General features: G+C 43.5%; 1 protein-coding gene across 2 annotated transcripts; it reads left to right on the top strand.

The window, feature by feature from the left end:
* Positions 1-9,109: 9,109 nt before the first annotated feature.
* LOC142210668 (F-box only protein 2-like) lies at positions 9,110-20,818 on the top strand. 2 transcript variants are annotated; one of them, XM_075279988.1, is made up of 5 exons: positions 9,110-9,147; positions 12,936-13,062; positions 13,461-13,553; positions 17,901-18,036; positions 20,676-20,818. In XM_075279988.1, the coding sequence occupies exons 1-5, from the start codon at positions 9,111-9,113 to the stop codon at positions 20,808-20,810; spliced, it is 528 nt and encodes a 175-aa protein (XP_075136089.1). In that variant the 5' UTR covers position 9,110; the 3' UTR covers positions 20,811-20,818. The 2 variants fall into 2 exon arrangements, with proteins under 2 accessions (XP_075136089.1, XP_075136090.1); XM_075279989.1 differs by lacking the exon at positions 13,461-13,553.
* The last annotated feature ends 1,367 nt before the right edge of the window (positions 20,819-22,185 follow it).

Below are 22,185 nucleotides of genomic sequence, written 5' to 3'. Positions count from 1 at the left end.
TCCCTGGGAAGTATAATACCGATATATTTACAGGCCGAGACTACCGGCAGCCCACACATCATTTCCCCCCACCACCACTGCTGAAGCATGACCGATATGCATATAGGAAGTTTTGACCCAGTTAGTGCGCAGGCCCGAATAATTACCAAATGCATCTATCAGTTCCATGGCGCGGGGCAGCGACACAGAAGGGTCAGACAGGAAGAGGAGGAGGTCGTCGGCATAGAGCACAACTCTCTCCTCCCGGGAGCCAATAACTATACCCTGGTAAACCGGGTCCTGTCGAAGAAGCATGGCCAAGGGTTCTATGGCTAAGGCAAACAGCAGCAGTGAGAGCGGACAGCCCTGACGCGTACCCCTACCCAACGAAAAATAAGAGTACAGTGAACCATTAATGGACAACGCCGCTCTGGGGGATCGGTACAGGAGCGACACCCAATAAAAGACTGCCCAAAGCCATATTTACGCAGGGATTGTAAGAGGAAGGGCCACTCGACCGAATCGAAGGCCTTGGTTGCACCAGAGGACACCGACCCAATCTGGGCCACCACCTGGATGCGTCTAAGATTATCAGACGTGGATTTACCTGGCATAAAACCTGTTTGGTCTGAGTGAACTAAGTCCAGAATCACCGAATTGAGCCTGTTAGCCAGCATTTTAGCCAAAAGTTTATAATCAATATTTAACAAGTTTATAGGTCTATAAGAGCCACAGTCTAGCGGGTCCTTGTCTGGCTTAAGCAGCAGGATAATGGTAGCGTCATAAAAGGATGCCGGAAGACTGCGGCCCTCAAAAGCAGACTTGTAACACTCCAGCAGCACAGGAAGAAGTGTACACCTCCACAGGGATGCCATTGGGGCCCGGAGATTTTCCATTTGCCATGCCGGACAACGCCTCTGTCAACTCCTCCAGAGTAAAAGGGGAGTCCAAAAAAGCAGGTTGGTCGACAGACAAAGTGGGAAAGGGGATGGAATCAAGATAGTCAGACATCTCCCGTTCAGAAACCCCGAGGTTGGAGCTATATAACCTACTATAATACTGGTGGAATCTATTGCTAATGCCCTGGCTATGACAGATCATGGCACCCGTTTCCGAGCGCACACGAAGAATGGCAGGGAAGCAGTATTCTGGTGTACCAAGTGGGCCAGCAAAGTACTTGATTGGTTACCCAGCTCATAAAATCTTTGCTTATTAAAAAAGAGGGACCTACGGGTCTAATCATGCAGGCAGTGTAAGTATTGTCTGCCAGCCAGCAACCACTGGGATCTAGTATCGTCAGTTGGGTTGGCGACATAGGCTGCCTCCAAGGAGGTACACTGAGCCGCTAGACTGGCCTCCAGCAACGAGGATTCCCGCTTGACAAAGGAAATGGAGGACTTCATGGAACCCCTAAGGTATGCCTTAGTGGTCTCCCATAAGAAAGAAGGGGAAGTATCGGGGGAGTTAATCACCAGAAAGGATGTATATGGTAATTGCGACTCAATCTAGCAGTGTCACCATAGGTCAGCTCTATCAGTAGGGGGGGAGTGGTCAGAAAGCGCCCTGGGTAAGTAAGAGACTGAATGCAAAACAGAACATGCCTTAACATTCCCAAAGGCAAAATGAATACGGGACAGGGCATGTCTATGGGCAGAGTGACAGGAGAAGACCCTAGAATCAGGAAACAGAAGCCTCCAAAGGTCCTGCCACCCTAGCTCCAGAACCAGCCTGGCCATGGAGGTGGGGCGGGAGGAAGGCAGGGAATCCGAACCAGTATAAAACCGGTCCATTCATTGGGAAAAGAGGGTGACTTTAGTCCCTTACTTGGACAGATACCTGCTGATTTTATCCACTCCCAACCGCAAGAAATCTATGACTCCTTCATAGAAAAAGACTTTTCTGGGAATTGAGCTGAATTTTGACTGACAAAGATGTCTCCTTCTAGAAGGAAAGATTCAGATGTTAGTGAACAGATCTACAGACCTTTTCCTATCTTGCCTCTGCACCATCAGATAGGCCATGTCAGTGTTCGGTTTAATGACATCTTCAGTTCTGACACTTCACCATTCTTGAGTTGTGCAGGGATCCAATCTACACAGTTGGCACAGCTTACCACTGTCTTTGGACAAGAAAATTCATATCCCTTCTGAAATTCGAATTCATCTAATTTGGTGAATAAATCCTCAAAATTTAAAGTTGGGACTTCCATGGTCAGTGGAAAGTCATCTAATCTTAACCACAAACGTGAGACCTTGGGGATGGGGAGCGCCTTTGAAAGATCTCGTCTGCTAGGGAAGATGGAGTCTGAAATTTGAGGTGGAGGATCTTATTTTTAAAGAACTCTTATCTGTGAAACAAACTTAACTCAGTATGGAACACAATATTCATGGGAAAAATATAAAAATCTCTTCCTCTTCAGTCACAAATTTTTGCACTATTTCAATGAGCAGAGACTCATTTAACCAGTTTTACTACAGTCCATCTGAAGGGAAGATCAGCAGGAGTAGGAACTGCACAGATCAGTTTTTTGAAGTAGAAGCAGTTTCATATACCAAGCCATGTGATATCATGTTCATTGGTCACATGGCCTGTCAGTCCCATTCAAGTCAATTGGGAGATTAATTGCAACACGCCTGTGTCAGGGGCCAACAATATCTTTGAAAAATTTAAGTATAAAAAGGTGGGGGCTGATGCTGGTATATCTCATTATATCTATTTATATCTCTCTATCTCATTCTCCGTCTCAGGGATCAGCTGTCTGTTCCACAAGGAAGCCGTTAAACTGGCCATGTTCTGTGTATTTGTTGATACTATACACAAATCTATACCATCTTACAGAAAATGGAGACAGTCAGGCGGGGAATGGGCATTGTCCGTATGGCTGTATACAAAAGATCAAAGAAGAGAGTCCAAGATGAGTGAATGGGCTATAAATCCTTATCACTGTTTAGGGCCTCAGCTTTGAAGATGTACTGGGTGTGTAGAAACAGGTTCTATAGCCTATTGATCGTTAGCCCCAAGGCTGAGTGGTCTGACCAGCCTATTGATTATTAATTATCTCTCTTGCCATGATATATGCATCTAGACTTTGTTTCATGAGAAAGTCCATCCCAGTTTGGATAGTAATAATGAGATGGAGTTTACCGTAGGCCTTAGCCAATAGTCACAGGCTAGGTTTATGTTACAACTCTACAACCTATCATGTTATGCCAACTATGTTATGTTATAGTCCAACCTGCTCTTGTCTGTATTGTATTTAAACTACCTTTTCCTACCATTAAAATCAGAACTCACTTAATACACTACCAACTGTGTGTGTGTGTGTGTGTGTGTGAGAGACTTCTCCAGGCCTGATGATGGGGGTGACTTCTCCAGGCCTGCATATTTAAATTAGACCTACTTCAACATACGGCTGGCTAGTGGGGTCTTTGATGTTTAACCCCTGTCAATATTCAATTGATGACCCACCCTATGGACCTATCTAATGTTCCTTCAAAATATATGACCTGCTATTCTGCCAGTTTTCATAGATCCTTGAATAGACTCAAGTCTGTGGGATCTGTGAAAGCCAGTGCCCAATGGATGCAAACAGTGGCATAACTAGGAACAACAGGGCTCCGTAGCGAACTTTTGACATGCCCCCCCCCCTCCCCCGACCAAAGCCCACTGAAGTCACCTGACCGAATTCCCCCCCCCCCCGCATTCCTGTGCTCTCTATTATGCCCTATAGTGGCCCCTGCACACACTATTATGCCCCATAGTGGTCCCTGCACACACTTTTATGCCCCATAGTGGCCCCTGTACACAGTATTATGCCCCATAGTGGCCTCTGTACGCAGTATTATGCCCCATAGTGGCCCCTGCGCACAGTATTATGCCCCATAGTGGCCCCTGCACACAGTATTCTGCCCCATAGTGGCCCCTGCACATAATATTATGTCCCATAGTGGCCCCTGTACAAGGTATTATGCCCCATAGTGGCCCCTGCACACAGTATTATGCCCCATAGTGCCCCCTCCACACAGTATTATGTCCCATAGTGGCACCCTGCACACAGTATTATGCCCCATAGTGGCCCCTGCACACAGTATTATGTCCCATAGTGGCCCCTGCACACAGTTTTATGCCCTACTGTGGAAACTCATGAACAATTATTATACACTGGGGTCTTTTAAGACCCCAGAGTATAATAATTGGAGACCGAAGTAGGGTACCAACATAAAAACAATGTTACTTACCTATCCTCGGCTCTGCTGCAGTCCTCAGTGGTGTCGGCCATCTTCAATGGCGTCACATAACCTGGGACGCAGGCCCCAGTTATGTGACGTCAGGGAGAGTCACAGAAGTAGGCCCAAACCTGCCTGGAGAGGTAAGTGACACAGTTTTTTATGTTACCTTACCTCCCCTGGACCTCCGATCATTATACTCAGGGGTCTAAAAAGACCCCTGAGTATAATAATGATGTTTGTGGGACCTGTGGCGTCACTTACCGATCCCGGACACTGCCAGGATCGGTAAGTAAATAGAGCCCGTTACTGGCTGGAGTAACTCCAGCCAGTAACGGCCTATTAAGAAAAGAAATAAATAAATCTGAAAAGCCTCAAGGTTTTTAAATGTTCTTATCTTTTGATACGTTGCCTGTGTTCTTCAGAAAAATATGTAACATTTTATTGTAGCACATCTGCCTCGCTGTGCACATATTTGGATATGTCTTTCTTTTAATATGCATTAAATCACACACTTTAGACCAGTCTTTCTCAAAGTGGGCGATAACGCCCCCTTGTGGGCGCTGGAGGCCTATAGGGGGGCAGTAAAGGGCACAGAGAAGATTGGGGGGCGTTGAAGCGGTTTAGGGGGCGATGGTTAATTTAAAGGGGTGGTATCATAACAATGATTCTATCTATACTGTTTGTTAATGTGGATTTAAGACTTTTCCTAAATACACTGCTTCAGGAAAACTGCTATGTTTGTCCACTATCTTACTTTATTCACTTCATTATGGACACTAGCACCTGGCCCCCTGCTCATTGCTGAGGGAGCCACATGACGTAGCTCCCTGCTGTGTGGGGGGAGAGAGGGGGGGGGGGCTGAGTGTACAGAGCCAGCCTGTGTCTGCACCACACATACACATCACATACACATCACCTAGCTCCCTGCTGTGAGATAGAGGGGTGTGTGTGGAATAAGTGCTGCTGTTTCTTATATAAAGCAGTCTAAATCCTACTGGGCTAAAGGACCTGGTCTCTCTGTTCACTAGGATAAAGCTTTATTATATAGAGCAGGCTGCTAGTGGGCAGAGGAGCCAGGTCCTTTAGGAAACTCCGTACAAGGTAAATCCAAGTCTACAGGACCTTTTGATGACATCACAGGCCCTTCAGTCATCCCATAGGATCACGCTATGTGGTGGGTGGAGCTACACGCTAATTTGGGGTCGGGGCTAATTGACGCGAGCAAACAGGAAGAAAAGATTTTTAGGCAGCTTAGAAGGCAGCTCAAGCTTCATGAGGCTACCCCTTTAAAATTGTTTTTTTTACTTTTAACACAAACTTTACCGCTCCTTTACGCTTAACGCACGTTTCCTCGTGTAACACCATCTAGGGGACTAGACAGTAACTATTTCCTGTCCAAAAGTTGTCAAACTGTACCATAGATGGCGGTAAGCTCCAATATTAACATAATGACTGCGATTGTGATTCTTAAGATGTAGTAAAGTAAAAAAAATTGGGGGGGCGCTAGAAAATTAAATTCTCGAAGTGGGCGGTAGACAAAATAAGTTTGAGAACCTCTGCTTTAGACAAAGGCACGTTCACATACTCCATGTCTGTTTCACTGGACTCTAATGTAGAAAAAAAATGCTTTCTTCCATCATGTTTGTTTACTTTGACAATAGGAGGAAAAAGTCCTGACAGAGGAGGAATGCGTCTCTATTAGCCGGTTGATACAATAGCCATTACTAACAGTAGTCTGAACCCACTAAGCTGCTCTTTCTGCAAGTTATTTCTCTGGCTGCAAGCCAACACCATCTGAATGCAATGGGGGTGGGGGTGTGTAAGAATTTAGGTCACCTTATCGTTCTTTCAAATTGTTGAAAGAACAGGTTTATCTTCTTTGAGAAGTGACAGTATCATGTTATAGTCGCTGAGGTTGATGAGTTCCCCTCTTATAAATCTAATCATTATATGTGGGCCTCGCCCATGCAGATGCATTCTCTGCAGGATGGTGCAGGGAGGAGATTGCTAGCTTGCTGTGTCATGTAAAGGGACTGAGGCCAGACAGTACAGTATAAAGTAACAGTTCCGTGAAGACGGTGCAGAGAGCAGTCGCTTCGTCTCGACCCCTCTATACTATTCTGCTGCTTATATAAGTGAGTAAAGCTTGCAGTTTGTCTGGGATTGCAAATGACAATGACTGTACAGATATAGCAGAGCTCAGTTGTCATTTCATGTTTTTTGAGCATATTTAAGTCAAGCTAAGGTACTAGGCCTACCTGCAGTTGTATGTAAAGCCTCGTATAATACTACAATAAGTTGTGTAAAATTATAGACTGCGCTAAATTCACAACCTTAACTACATCTGTTCTAGATTGTATCTGGTATGTTTCATATCATCTGGGTAGGTTTACACTGAGATGCCGGCTAACCTGCTGAATTAACTTTATCAAGATAGTTTTGTATCACAATGCAAAGAGTTTTAGGACAATTTTAGCTCTGCTATATTCCTGGTGCTGGTGCTTGCTGGAATGCTGGACCAAGGGGCTAGAATTCTTGGATATACAGGACACTACTTGATGTTTAAGGGATAAGAAGAAGCGGGGTAGGGGGCAGTGGTGGTGTTCCTGATTTTCAGAATCTCAGTATTTGTCACAGCTCAGGATTTGTTACAGTGAATTCAATCTTTGCAATCTGCTTTGTGCTAAATATACTGATATAAATCCCTCTCCTGTCCGGACGTTCTGTCCTGGACTTCAGGACCCACCTCTGGGCCCCCATCTATAAAAAGTACAGGGGACTTTCTCATTAGGGTCCAGTCTTCCAAGAGGTCATCCATTTTTTGTAGGATTCTCCTGTTAGGGTCCATTCACACGGAGTAACGTGCCGTGTGATGTGGCACGTATACGGCGTGTGAGACTTTGCGCGCCGTAAAAGCTCCCATTGATTTTAATGGGAGCCTGGATAGTATACGCAGCGTTCACGGCCGCAAAATTACGGCCGCAAAATAACGCGGCGTATATGATCCAGGCTCCCACTGAAATCAATGGGAGCTTTTACGGCACGCAAAGTCTCACACGCCGTATACATGCTACATCAAGCGGCACGTTACTCTGTGTGAATGGACCCTAATTGTGGAAGAGTTGGCAAGTATGCAGTAAGTGTCCCTTCTTCTTGGACATAGCCTTAGGTTCCCTTCACACACGCATAGGCTTTACTCACATAGTCATTCAAAAACAGCAGTGAGATGTCTTTGTAACAGTTCGGTGGGATGGCTGTCTTATCAGTCATGTCCTATTTTGTCTGTTTTCATAGATGCCTCAATAGACTGGCCTAACAGACAACATTAGCTACATTCAATATCTTTTTTTGTAGTGCTTTTAAGATCAAAGGCGTATTTTTCAAAATGCAGCATGTTCTGTATATGCAGAGGGTTTTTTTTGGTTGTTTTGCTTTATTAAAGGGGTATTCCCACCTCACATACTGAGCAGTCTTCACTCTTATAAAATCGTCTTTCTTCCTGGTTTCTTGCATCATTTGGTGGGCGGGGTTTCACAGGCAACCTGCCGTTTAGCTCCGCCCCCAAATTCACGTGTAGCTCCGCCCACCCATATTGGACTATGAAGTACAGGCAGCAGCAACTCCATTCTGTGTTACATACAGAGACTTCCTGTCTCTGCCATAATGAACACAATTGAATTAGCTAGCCTGATAACTGGGAGAACAGAAGAAATGAAAGCAGCTCCTCTATCTGAGTGCAGGACCTAGGTCACATGTTGTAGACACAGGATTAGCTAGATACACAGGCTCGCTCCCTGCACTTAGCCCCTCCTCCCTCCCCCCTGAGAGCAGCAGATACATCATTTGACTCAGGAGCAGCTAGGTCAGGGCTGTGGCCACAAAAAATTGAATAAAGTAAGATAGTGGACAAACAAAGGAGTTCTGCTGAAGCAGTGTATTTAGGAAAAGTCTTACATCCACATTAACCAGCAGTATAGATAGGATCCTTGTGGTGGGACAACCCCTTTAATCCTCAATAGGTTTTGGCTTCTGCATTTAAAATATTGCAATATGATTTTTATGTTGTTTTGTGGTCTTTTGTGCAATTTAAATGCAGGGGTGGGATGCAACCGCTTCTACTTGGTTCTGATGGTCCGGTTGTTAAAACTACAGTCGAAACTGTGACTCAGTTCTGAAACTTTCCGATTTCAGGCTGCAGTCCACATTAGGCATGTAACCTAAAATCTGCTAGGAGTAAGAATCAGTGCAGTATTTACCTATCCATTCCCCCCCCCCTCCCTCTTTCTCTAGGCACACATGACACGCCACAAGGAAGAACGGGGCCAGGGAGCAGACAGGTAGCTACAGTACTCATAACTCATCTCTGTGTGAGGGACTGAATGGAGGCTGTGTAGAGGGGATCCTGTATGGGGGACATTGTACAAGGGTCACTAATTGGGTACCACTCATTGAAGCAATGACGAGAGACACTGTATAGGGAACACAGATGAATGCCAATATAGTGTATCAGGACAATATTGGAGGCCACTATCTTGTACAATGGCACTGATAGGGGCCATTGTGATGGGGACCATTATACTACAAGGAGGCAGTCATGGGGTCATTATGTTGTATAGGGACTGTGATGGAGGGTCCATCATATTGTATGGGGCAGTGATTGGGGTCAATATCCTGTGGGGAGCATTAACCTTGTGTGAGAAATTGGGGGAATATTAAAGGTGTCGTTCACCTTTATAATACTGTTGGACTGTCCTTAGGATAAGCCATTAATATTACATCTATGGAGCTCCAATAGCCAGGATATCTGCAGATCACCTGATGGCCTATTCTAATGTTAACCCTTTCCTTTCAAACTATTTTTTAGATTGCGTCAGTGGACCTTTCACATAAGAATATCAAAAAATGGCAAGGAATCTTATCAAGAACCCTTGCGGGGAAGGTAAGATAGTGACAATGTTGTAAAATATTGAATTTTATACAAACATAACCTGGTAACCCAGCTGTGATGGCAGATACCATCAATTATGCCTCCCCCTCCACTCTCATGTCACAGTGATCCAAGAAGCTGGGATGTGAGGAGCTGTTTGCAGGATTCTCACACTTTAAGTTTATACTTGTCCAGCCACTTGATCGATGCTTTTATTATTTTGTACAGATCTTGAAGCACTCAAGTAAAAATTTGATTTTGTCCTCCCCATTTGGAAATTAGCCTGCGTGTAGTGTATGGTACTGAATATTGACAGTTTTATTGTGAAGTTATGTGCTTTCCTCCGGAGTACTGGGCTCCTTAGACCCAATGAAACAGTCCATTAAGCTAGAGCTACTTACCCATTGTGTGGTCAAAGCTGCCAATGAAAGTGAATGCAGATGTGTTGCAACTCTCAAATTGCCCCAACCATGACATGAAGATCTTACATGAAGATTATTAGACTTTATAGAGATGTTGGTAAATCTGTGCAGCAGTGCCTCCTCCTTCATCAGATAATATACCGATAGTAATAGGATGTATAACACCAGCTCTCATCGCTCCTACTATTCCTACACTCCAATGATTCCCTTGAGGCTGTGTTTACAACTGCGCTTTTTTTACTGAAGAACTGCACGCAGTTTTTATGTTCCATTAGCATTCAGGTGTAATGCAGAATAATTATTACTGAAATAGAAAACTATATGTATTTCCTAAACAAATAAGCACTGTGTAAACCCTGCCTTATGATTACAAAGAATATGAGCAGTGACAACAGTTTGTAACCTGACGGAATGAGGCAAATTGGATTGTGGGAAGTGCACATTGTAAGGCTGGGTTCAGAGGGAGAATTTTGGACTGGATTTTGAGGTGGAGGCCGCCTCAGAATTCGGTCCAAAAAACGTCTAGCCGCGACTGAATGCTGGTGCAGTGCATACCAAATATATATCTACCAAAATTGGAGCTCTAAAAAAAATATCACCAGTAGAGATCAGCAAACAGTAAAATATTCGATGTTCGTTATTCGTTCCGAATAGCATCTCAATATTCGACTATTAGAACGAATATCGAACCCAATTATAGTCTATGGGAGAAAATGCTTCGTTTCAGGGGATCCCACCATTCGACTCAGGAGGGTCACCAAGTCCACTATGACACCTCAGCAAATGATGCCAACACCTCTAAAATGCAACTGGAACAGCAGGGGAAGCATGTCTGGGGGCACCTAACACACCAAAGTCCCTCTATTACCCCACTATCACAGCCTAACAACTACACACTTTCCACATTCAAAAAAACCTCTATCAAAGTGGGAAAATACCTGGAAACCTTCTTTACTCCCCAAATGGATGGACACAAACCCCAACTTAAGCTCAACAAACATTAACAATCACCCCTTTAAATCACGTTCCCCATGACAACCACCGATGGAATAGGCAATGGGAAATCTTTCAGTCCCCACCCTGAACTGTCATTGTGGATGTGTGTGATGTGGTAAGACCTTCCAAAATGCACTTTTCTAGCCCTTAACATGACCCCTTCCAAATTAAGTTAAGCTGAGCTACCAGCATAAATTGAGGCCCTTCAGGTGACTTCAGCCTTCTACCTGCAGAGTTTTAGGCCCTTTAACTTAGTTCAGCCTTGCACCAGCAGAGATTTGTTGGCCCTTTGGGTGAGTTGAGCCTTTAAAAAGCAGTCTTTTTTGCCCTTGGTATGAGTAGAGACTTTAAGAAAGCAGTGTTTTTGCCCTTGGAGTGAGTGGAGACTCAACTACAGTGCTTTTGGCCCTTGGCATGAGTAGAGCCTTTAGAAAGTAGTGTTTTTGGCCCTTGGAGTGGCTACAGCCTTTAAAAAGCAGTGTTTTATGCCCTATTGGTGACAAGAGCCATGCAGCAGCAGTGTTTTATTTTTTGGCCCTTTTGGTGACTAGAGCCATGCAGCAGCAGTGTTTCATTTTTTGGCCCTTGGGGTGACAAGAGCCATGCAGAAGCAGTGTTTTATTTTTTGACCATTTTGGTGACCCCTAAAAAATTAGATTTCAGGCCCTTGGAGTGAGCCCTAAAACATTAATTTTCAGGCCCTTGGGGTGAACCCTAAAACATGAATTTTCAGGCCCTTGGGCTGGAGCCCTAAAAATTAAGTTGCAGCCCCCTGGGGGGGAATAATGGAAATATATATTTTTTTATATATATATATAAAAAAAAAAAAAAAAATTTCACATGCAGAATTAGGGGCTGGGGTTGTAGGAAGAGGAAGAGAAGGAAGAGTAAATTGTTTGCTGACTGAATCTCTCCAGTACCTGGGCTCTAGAGTGGATACCCAGCTGGTTATCCACATCCTCACCCATGTCCCCTGCTGCTGCTGGCAGCCCCTCTCCAGTGCCTGGACTGTGGAGTGGATATACAGCTGGGTATCCACATCCTAGCCCACGTCCCCTGCTCATGATGACGAAGGACATTCATGGCATCCCCTCTACAGTAGCTGGACTGTGGACTAGACACCCAGCTGGGTATGCATGTCCACGTCCTCTGCTGCTACTGACGAGAGGCAATGCTGGCAGCCCCTCTTCAGTAGCTGGACTGTGGACTACACACCCAGCTGGGTATGCACGTCCACGTCCTCGCCCACGTCCCCTGCTGCTACTGACGAGGGACACTGCTGGCAGCCCCTCTCCAGTAGCTGGACTGTGGGGTGGATATACAGCTGGGTATGCACGTCCACGTCCTCACGCACGTACCCTGCTGCTACTGACGAGAGGCAATGCTGGTAGCCCCTCTCCAGTACCTGGACTGTGGAATACACACCCAGCTGGGTATGCACGTCCTCGCGCACGTACCCTGCTGCTACTGACGAGAGGCAATGCTGGCAGCCCCTCTCCAGTACCTGGACTGTGGACTACACACCCAGCTGGGTATGCACGTCCTCGCCCACGTACCCTGCTGCTACGCTGCATGATTTTCTAGCTAGCTAGCTAGCGATTATTGAGCTCTGAAAAGAGCTGTTATTCTTCACAATTCCTGCCTAACCAAAGCACTGTATCGCACTGATAGTCTGGCACCACACTCTCCCTATCACTCCAAAACTGAAATGACATGAATAGGGCGGCGGCCGTTCTTATGAATTGGGAGGTCACATGTTTTCAGCAGCCAATGGGTTTTTTCAATTTTTTTCACTGCCTCCGTTGTCGTAGTTCCTGTGCCAACTGCCCTGCACAGTTATTGGTGCAAAAAACGTGCCAGGGAAGGTGGGAGGGGACACAAATTTTTACTGCGTATGCGGCCTTGTATTCGATTGTGAATGAATACATCGAACGCCATGATATTCGATCGAATACCTATTCGCTCATCTCTAACCACCAGTTAAATGCACAGCCAGGTATATGAGCTTTCCTGATGTGTTTTTAGCTAGTGATTTCTCCATGGATAGCTAGAGCTGCTAAGGGAGAACTTTAGAGCTTTTACTAAATAAAATATGTTACAAAAATGTTCATTGAACGCTCCCCTACACAATTGTAAAGGATGGACAGTAACATGTTAAAAAGAAAAGCGATATCAATAGCTATTTGGTGGGCTTATCATATGGTTGAGCTGCTTTATCTGTGGCAGTGCTGCCTTTGAAAGAGGGTCCGGCAAATATAATGACAGCTACAACAGCTCTACATGAGGACTTCAACAAACAGCTCTTGCAGCTCATCTTCCTGGCCCCCTGTGACTGATTTTCTAGTAGACACTGTACTGTATATTGTTTATTCTCTGATATAGAGGAGCTAGAACACTGGGAAGACGTTCAACATGGAGGTGATGGGTGGAAAGTTGAAGAGCTCCCGGGAGACTGCGGAGCAGAGTTTCCTTCTGATGGAATCTCCAAGTATTTTGCTACATCCTTTGAGTAAGTGTCTGATATAGAAAAAGAAAAAATCACTTATCTTCTGATTAATGTCCTGGTATTTTCTTTCTTATTGACAAACTTTAATAAAAATTACAGTTAAAAAAAAATGAAAAATTCACAATTATCCAGACTACTGTAGATCACTGTGCGATATTATGAGCAGTCATTGCTAATATTATCCAGGGTCTCCTGGAACAGCAGGTGTACATACTATTATATAGTACCTACGGAGTAATACTGGCAGTAGTAATCTCCTGTGATATACAGTATGCAGTAAATAGAACAATCATGGCATATAAAAGTTCCATGAAGCCTGGGTCTTTCCTGAGAATTGATGAAGATGAGGGAGAGGGCACAGAGGTCACATAAAATGTACATATATGGTCTTCTCTCCTCAGATGGTGCTGTAAATCTCAAAAGATTGATCTACTTAATGAAGGATATACTGCAGAAGAGCTGGACGCTCAACCCAAGATTCTGGTCAGCGACTGGTGAGATGATTTGTGGGTAGGAAAGCTGGGTGGTAGCCAATATGATGGTTAGGTAGGGGCCAGTGGCATAACTCTGACTATCCCAACTAGCTGTTACACCAGGCCAAGAACACTTCCACCTATTTTGACGATCCCAAGGATCTGACAGCCGGATCCCCACATCTCAATTGCTCTATTGACACAGCTAAGTAATACACTGGACTCACACAGGCGCATTGTCACCAACATTTACTAAAGAAGATAATGTTTGGCACAAGAATAGTTAACACCAGTTGTCAGTAGTAAGGAACAGTCAGGATCAACATCAGGAGACCGACATGACAAGGACAAATCAACTTATTCAGCATGAGAACTGCAGTCACAAGACACAGGTGTCAGGCACACATTGGCATAACAGTAGTCTTTGAATACAACAGAGTCAGCTCTGGAATTGCAATGCCAAAGGGACAAAAACTGCTCCGCAGCCAATGAAAGAATGAACCCTCTTTCCAGAAAGTACCAGACTACTGCAGACCCAATGACTAAACAGCAAATATACAATTCATGTGACAATCTTACACCCCCTATTCCATATTGGGGACACTGTGTAAGATGTAAAGAAAACAAGAATGCAATAATTTGGAAACCTCATATAACCATAGAGTATCCCCAATAGAACATATAACACATATCAGAAGTTGAAAGACATTTCTCCATTTTGTTTGAAAAAAAAAAATAAAAATAGAAATTGATGGTAGAAACGCTTCATAAAGGTTGGGACGGGGTTAATAACAGGCTGGAAAAGTAAATGGTACAAATAAAAGCCAGCTGGAGGATTCTCAACTAAGTCAGCTTTCAACTTCTGATATATACTCTATGTTCTATTGTGAATAAAATCTGATCAAGCTCGATTTTTCAAAACTGGCATGTGTCACTTTATGTGGCAATAACTTTGGAATGCTTTAACTTACCAAAGTGATTTTAAGATAGTTTTTTTCAAACACATTATACTTCATGTTAGTAGTAAATTTTGGTTGATATGTTTTGTGTTTAATTATGAAAAAATAGGAAATTTGGTGGAAATTTTGAAAAATATGCATTTTATAAAGTTTGAAACGATGTGCATTGCATACAGATAGTCAGACCGCCAAAATTATATAATAAATCTCATGTCCAAGATCTCTGCTTTATGTCGCATCAAACTTTAGTCACCCTTTTATTTTTTACGGATATTATAAGGTTTACAAGTGAAACAACAATATTCAAAATTTTCAAGAAATTTCCAAAACCCATTTTTTAAGGGACTAATCCAGTTATGAAGGGGTTTTGAAAGACCCTTGTATTAAAATCCCCATAAATCACCCCATTTTCAAAACTGCACCCCTTAAATATGCCAAAACAACATATACCTAGTATTTTAACCCTATAAGTGCTTCACAGGAATTAATACAAAATGGAGGTGAAATATTCAAATTTGATTTTATTTTACAAATATTTTCGTTTAGCCCTAGAATTTGCACATTCACAAGGGGTTAAAAGAGAAAACACATCCCACAATTTGTTAGGCAAGTTCTCCCGACTACCATAGTACCCCACTTGTGGGTGTAAACTAATATATGGACGCACAGCGAGACGCAGGAGGGAAGGCGCGCCAAGGAGCTTTTAGAGGGCAGATTTGGCTGCGATCAGTTTCAGAAACCATGTCGCATTTACAAAGCCATTGTGGAGTCAAAACAGTGGAAACCTCTAGAAAGTGACCCCATTTTAAAAACCGCACCCCTCAAAGAATTTATCAAGTGATGTAGTAAGCATTAGTAACCCCGAAGTGAATATGTAAGCTGTGTGGAGTAAATTGGGTACACCAAATCCCATTCTATTTTCCCATTAGCTCCTATGACACGGACGGGGAAGAGGGGCATTCTGGGGGATCAGCGCTGGTGTATTATCTCTTATAAGCTCTAAATATGGGGTGTCCCCTGAAAACGCTTGCACAGCTTATACATTTCCTTCGCAGCCCGTCCTAGTGATTTGGCAACTTTTGGGGTTTTTGTCTTCACATTGTACAAGCTAGATTTTTATTTTTATTTTCTGGCAATGTGGCCATATGAGGGCTTGGTGTTTGCGGTATTAGATGTACTTCTCAATGCCACCATTTTGGGTTGCCTGTAACTTATTGACTACATTGTATTAACTCTTTCTGTGTGGGATGTAAAAGGAAACATCAATTCTGGCATTGCTTTTTAGCATTTTTTTTTCCCGTGCAGAGTACAGCATAAGTAACATGTTACCTTTATTCTGCGGGTCGGTACGGTTGCAGCGATACCTCATTTATATGATTTTTTAATGCATTGCTATTTGTGCAGAATAAAATTCAATGTAAGGAAAAAATCTATTATTTTTGCATCGCCATTTTCTGAAAGGCATAACATTTTTATTTTTCGCTAGACAGAGCTGGCTGAGGGCTTAGTTTTTGCGGTATGACTTCTGCTTTTTATTGGTACCATTTTGGTTTTCATCTGACCATTTGATTACTTTTTATTGAACATTTTGCAAGGGAAAGATGGTGAATATTTTATTATTCTGATCACTGCTTCACTATATGTAGCTGCAATACACGTGTTACACGTGTATTGCAGAGCACAGGAAGCAGTCATGCTGTGCAGACGCATAGGGCTGACAGCTTCCATTCCTGGCAGGATCAACCAGGGACGTGGAGGAGACGGCATGGGGCAGACCTGGGGTCAAGGATCAGACCCCGGGCTGCCCCCTACGAACATCAGCACCCCCCGAAACCGTTGCGAGGGGGTGCCGATCGGTCCGCAAAAATACCGAAACCCCTGAGATGCCAGCGGTCATGTTTGACCGCCGGCATCTCAGGGGTTAACACCCGCAATCGGACCCGGTTCCTACCGCGGGTGTTAAAGGGCATTGTCAGCCGTATGTTACAGGTTACGCAGGTTCTGTGTGCGCACCATGCAGCCACCATAGTAGTACGGCGGTTTGCGGGAAGTCCTTCCCGGTAGTGCCGTACTATTACGGCGGATGTTGGGAAGGGGTTAAAGTGATATTGGAAGAATGGAAGTATTACTAATTTACCCTAATCTGTGCCCTTGTACCCCAAAAGAGAATCCCATTCTGACAATGGCGGTCTCAAAATACTGACCCTAATAGAGAACCAGTCCATCCCTAAATATCCCTAGCCATTTCAAATAAGTTTAGTACATCATAAAACGCAGTAAGTTATCCGTGTATTCAGTACAATACGCATCATAAAACACATCATGAGACAAAGAAAAAGTAAATATGTAAAACAATTCTACTGTACATGCCACCACCTCATATACATACCGAGCTGTTGTCCCAGATAACCACCACGTCACAATATATCAGGGTGAAACTACTTTCATTCACACACCCAGATTGTCCTAGACTCATCTATGTTCAACCCTACAGTCATCTAGATCCAACTTTCACCAAGCTACAGTTGGAGAGCAGCTCCCACCACACTACAGGAGGAGCTCAGTTCCTAAGCCTGCCCCAGGAAACCAACAAAGTAACACTATTCCTTTGATGGCACTTTTATTCTTCAGCCACTACTGACCCCACTGCATGAAGCTGGTGGTATAACATCATTTATTACTTACTACTGCCCTGTAACATCCAGACATTTGGGGTTGGATCTTCCCTCTCTTCACACTATGGCATGATCACCACCCAGAGGCTTTCTCCATTCTCAACACCTGAGATCAGTCCCTTATTTACTTGTTCAACTGCCCTACTAGCTGCAATGTCTGTCTCCCCCACAGGGAGTCCCTGTCCTCTGAAATGTACGATGGCACAGGCTCATCATATATTTCCATAGCTGTCTGTACAATCGCTGTTCATTACATCTGAAGACCCTATACAACCTATACTTCCAAGACGAGGGCCTGGGACCTGAGGATGAGGAGCTCACTGACTCAACCAAACCATAGAACAGACTGCTTCATCTATCTATCGCATCTTCGCCCAAGACAATAGTACTAGCAACCCTGCCAGTGAATTCTTCCAATTACTTTGGATCCTGCCAATTATGCCATTAACTTGTAGGTTGTACTGCTGGCTGTGTCCTTTGCATGCAAATTGAGATATTGTCTTCTTGTGCTATGGTCATATGCCAGGTGGGAAGACTCATATATAAAGACGCTTTCTTCAACTACACATCAGACAGTTGTCCTCCTAGCGCCATTTTGTGTAAGTCAGTGACCTCCACCACCTCACTGCCATTATAGTTATTGTAGGCAGTTGTCACCCCCTGAATATAATCTTGCAGTCTGTTTGTGAGGAAAACTTGGCAGATTTACCATTCAGGGAACCTTATGGTTGCAGGTATGCAGCACGGACTGACGCTGGATGTTCGTATGAGCTGACCGTGCAGCTGTTGTCTGATAGCCAGGATGTCATCAATGAATACAAGAGTGAGAACATCACTATTCCCGAAAAGACTGAGGGTACCTGGAACCAGGTGAGACAAGCGCTTGAGGCTTGGCTTATGCAAAATCTTGTTAGCTATGACTGATTCAAACAAGTATTATACAAGCATGGCGTCACGTATTCAGACTGATCAATTTGGTAGTTTTATTTTTAAAATCCATCCATCCATTCACAAGAAATAATCCAAGGAAAATTATAAGTAAACTAGTTCTTAATCCCCAAGTGGGTAGAAACCTAAGAGCTAGGGATAAGAGCTAGTTTACATACCATTTTCATGGGACAATTTCTTGTGAATGGATGGACAGATTTTAAAAATAAAATGTTTCAGGGCACAGCGAGAATCAAATGATGTATGTCACGTTGTATTTTATACTAGTAGACAGATCCTCTTTAAGCCTTATTCCTACAGCTTTTTTGTTGCAGATTTTGCTCCAGTTTTTTGAGCCAAAGGACAAGAATGACTACAAAAAGTAATGGGAAATATATAGGAAGCTAGTATACTTCTACCTTTTGCTCAATCCACTCCTGGCTTTGAGTCAAAAAAGGCAGCAAAATCTGCAACAGAAAAAGCTGCGTTTCAGCAACATGGGGCCTCTGCCCAAAACAGAGTTGTGTGGACAACAAAAGTAAAATACGCAGACAGCAGCAAATGATGGGAAGTGTGTGTGTGGTAACAACCCACATAATAGACTTGGGGATATGCTAAGATAAGAAATTCATGTCTTCTTTCTTTCATGGAAGTGCCACACATGGCCATGGATTGCAGCAGACTGTATCACATATGGTAGACTTAGATACGTTATCTATCATGTGTCAGCTAAGGTTTCTATACACTAGTTCTACAGACAGTATCACACATGACAGACTTACATTCAGCTGCTTGGCAAATAGCATCACATAAAACAGGATTAGATACACAGACTTAGCAGAAAGTATCACAAGATACTTATATACATAGATTTTACATAACAAGCTGAAATACGTGGCTTGACAGACAGTATCACATTAGATAGACTTAGATACAATGGCTCAGCAGACTATATTACACATAATAGGCTTAGATACTTTGAGCACATCAGGTTTTGTCCATGTTGCTCTTTTCTCACTTGCAGGACCCGCAGACCTGGACAGTGTCACAATGACATAATTAATAGAGGTTTATTATAAGATAGAAGTATAAGATAGGATGGGATGATCATGAGCAGCACCCTGCTACATGGATGAAATATTCATGCCATGTTACATTATTTATGGTGTTCCCTGACTATGGAGCTGTTGTTATTCTAGAAATGTAATTTCCGGCAAATACTGGAGCCTTATGTAGTCTTCAAACTATCTTGAGACTATAAACGAACAACCAGCAGAATTTTTGAAAATGTTGAGGAACTGAAGCACAAAGTTTATTAGAAGTTAGCACGCACCCATAGGAATGAATGGAATGCGGCCGGCAAGCAGACTTTGACTTAACCACCTGCGTGCCGGCTGCATTTATTCATTCCTATGGGTGCGTGCTATTCGAAACGGGAGTTTCGAATAGTACTCGCTCATCTCTGCTTATAATTCTTAAACGGGTTCTACAGGATTAGAAAAACATTGCTTCTCTCTTCTAGAAACAGTGCCATATCTGTCCATGGGTTTTGTCTGCAAAAATGCAGCTTTGTTCTGTTAGGCCAGGGCCCCACGTGGTGTAAATGCCACGGTTTGGCCAAGCGAAAACGGCACGAGAAAAACACGGTGTTTTACAGTCCCTGCAAAGTGTTTGGAATCCTAGCGAATCCCTTCCTTACATTGCAGAAAAATATGCACAGCGGACACACTGGGATTTCTAAAACCGTTGTGGTTTTGGAAATCGCAGTATGGCAACTGTACCTACGGAAACGTCCTGGCGATTTCCCTATAAGTCTAATGGAAGCAGAAATTTTGGAATTTGTGGAACTGCAATACCTGACAAAACATGTGGACAGGTGTGGAGGTTATTTCACAAGAAGGTAAACATCTTTTTAGAATCTAATACTGGATCTTTACAACTTTTTGTGAATATGTAAAACTTTGTAATATGTGTTATTATTAGAAAATATAATTTCAGTATAAAAATGGCAGAAATCCAAGAGACACACATAGACTATGAGGTCCGCGTGTGTCTGCGGGTAACCACTCTTACGGGTCATTCACATGGAGTAAAGTGGCGCTGATTCTGCCACGATAACTCGCGGCAGAATCAGAGGTGATAAAAAAATTCCCGTGGACTTCAATGGGTTCCGTTTAACACGCGGAACACATTGAAATCAATGGGAGGCTTTTTATCAGTGCTGATTCTGCTGCGAGTTATCGTGGCAGAATCTGCACCACTTTACTCCGTGTGAATGACCCCTTGTAGAAGATGATTTCTTCGTTGTTCAGGTCCCCCGGTGGCCCTGAATGACAGCAAGCCCAGTGTAAGTGTGAACCTAGCCTACGTATTCTCGATCTTCCTCACACTCCAGTGTAACAGCAAATATTAGTCAGTGACTAGGATAAGAGAAGGGGGAGGAGGAGGATGCAGCTGCAGTTTCCCTACCTGTCAGGAGAGCGGTATGCATTTGATATCCTCACACACTGAGGATCCTGTTACATATGTTCTTGACCCATGTACAAACATTATGGTCACTGACTATTTGATTTATCCTACAGCTCAGTCATACCTTCTCAGAATATGGACCTGGAGTGCGTTTCATCCAGTTCACACATGGCGGTCAAGATTCAGTTTACTGGAAGGGCTGGTATGGAGTCCGAATGACCAACAGCAGTATAACAATTGAAGCCTAGAAACTGAAGAAGAATGGAAATGTTATTCCTATGTCACATGACTGGTTTCTTCTGTCTCAACGTGGATCAATAAATGAACTGGTGTGACACTGGGGCTGCACGGGTGATTTATCAGACACTGCGACATGCTATACATGTGTCTATTGAGAATACATGTAGGAGTATCACAAGAGCCATTAGGAACAGCAGGTATCACTGACAGACTACCCTGTTTCCCTGAAAATAAGTCATACCCCCCGAAAGTAAGACATAGCAGAGGTTTTGTTGAATTGCCTAATATAAGGCACCCCCCGAAAGTAAGACATCCCCCAATAATAATAATTTTTTTGCACAAAGATTGTATAAAGAAAAACATTGCGGCCGGCTGAACACTGTTTGTGATGTTCCATGTGCACAGGTATGCCGGCTGCTGACACCGCTGCGATAAGTTGTATCCACTGTTCCTGTTGCGGTAGGATGAGCTGGGAGATGCCCGCTGTGCATACACTAAGCATCGTATGCGGCGGGGAGTCCATTCTCCCAGCTCATCCCACAGCAGCAGGAACAGTGGATACAACTTATCGCAGCAGTGTCAGCATGAATTTTTTTCTTCATACAATCTTTGCGCAGCAAGCACATATCAGCGCAGTGCAGTGGTGGCAGCGGCACACAAAAATAAAATAAGACATCCCCTGAAAATAAGACATAGCATATCTTTAGGACCAAAATTTTATATAAGACACTGTCTTATTTTCGGGGAAACACGGTATGTGCAGCAGAACTATTATCTGTACTGATGTAGGGCAGTATGTAATATGGCGTCTATTGGAACAGTACAGTGTGAGGTTGGGTGTTGACCAGTAGGGAGCAGAGGATCAGATCAGGCCCTGGAATGACAGGATTTCCAGCAGAATGTAATTCGTGTTGTTTATTGCAGTGATAGTGTTACAGGTGTTGATGGGCAGTCACTGGCAACAGGGCAGTGGTAATATGGCTGCTCAATGTGTCCGATGTGCAACTTTGTTCTGTCGCTAAGACGTCAATGTACAAACCAAAAGCATGGATCCCTAATAATATATAAGTTAAAACTTAACATTTAATATGTCTACTCTAAAATTAGACCAAAGTTCCACTAATTTCCAATAAAAAAGAAAAATAGAACCGTGACATACAGGGGTGCTATGTTCGTCTTACAGTGGTTAATGTGTGATACAGCTTCCAGCTTTCATGACACCTGCAAATACTCGTATATAAGTGTATTTGGTGTTACAATAGTTGGTGATCCTTGAACTTTATACCCCCGACACATAAATTAGAGGGTAACAAAACTTGACCCCATGACACAGCCAGGGTGTTACCAAAGTGATAGGATGAGGAATCACAAGTATGAATTGAT

The sequence above is a fragment of the Leptodactylus fuscus genome, chromosome 6 (assembly GCF_031893055.1).
Source record: "Leptodactylus fuscus isolate aLepFus1 chromosome 6, aLepFus1.hap2, whole genome shotgun sequence".
In the NCBI taxonomy this organism is placed as follows: domain Eukaryota; kingdom Metazoa; phylum Chordata; class Amphibia; order Anura; family Leptodactylidae; genus Leptodactylus; species Leptodactylus fuscus.
This window is presented reverse-complemented; position numbering and strand designations above follow the sequence as displayed.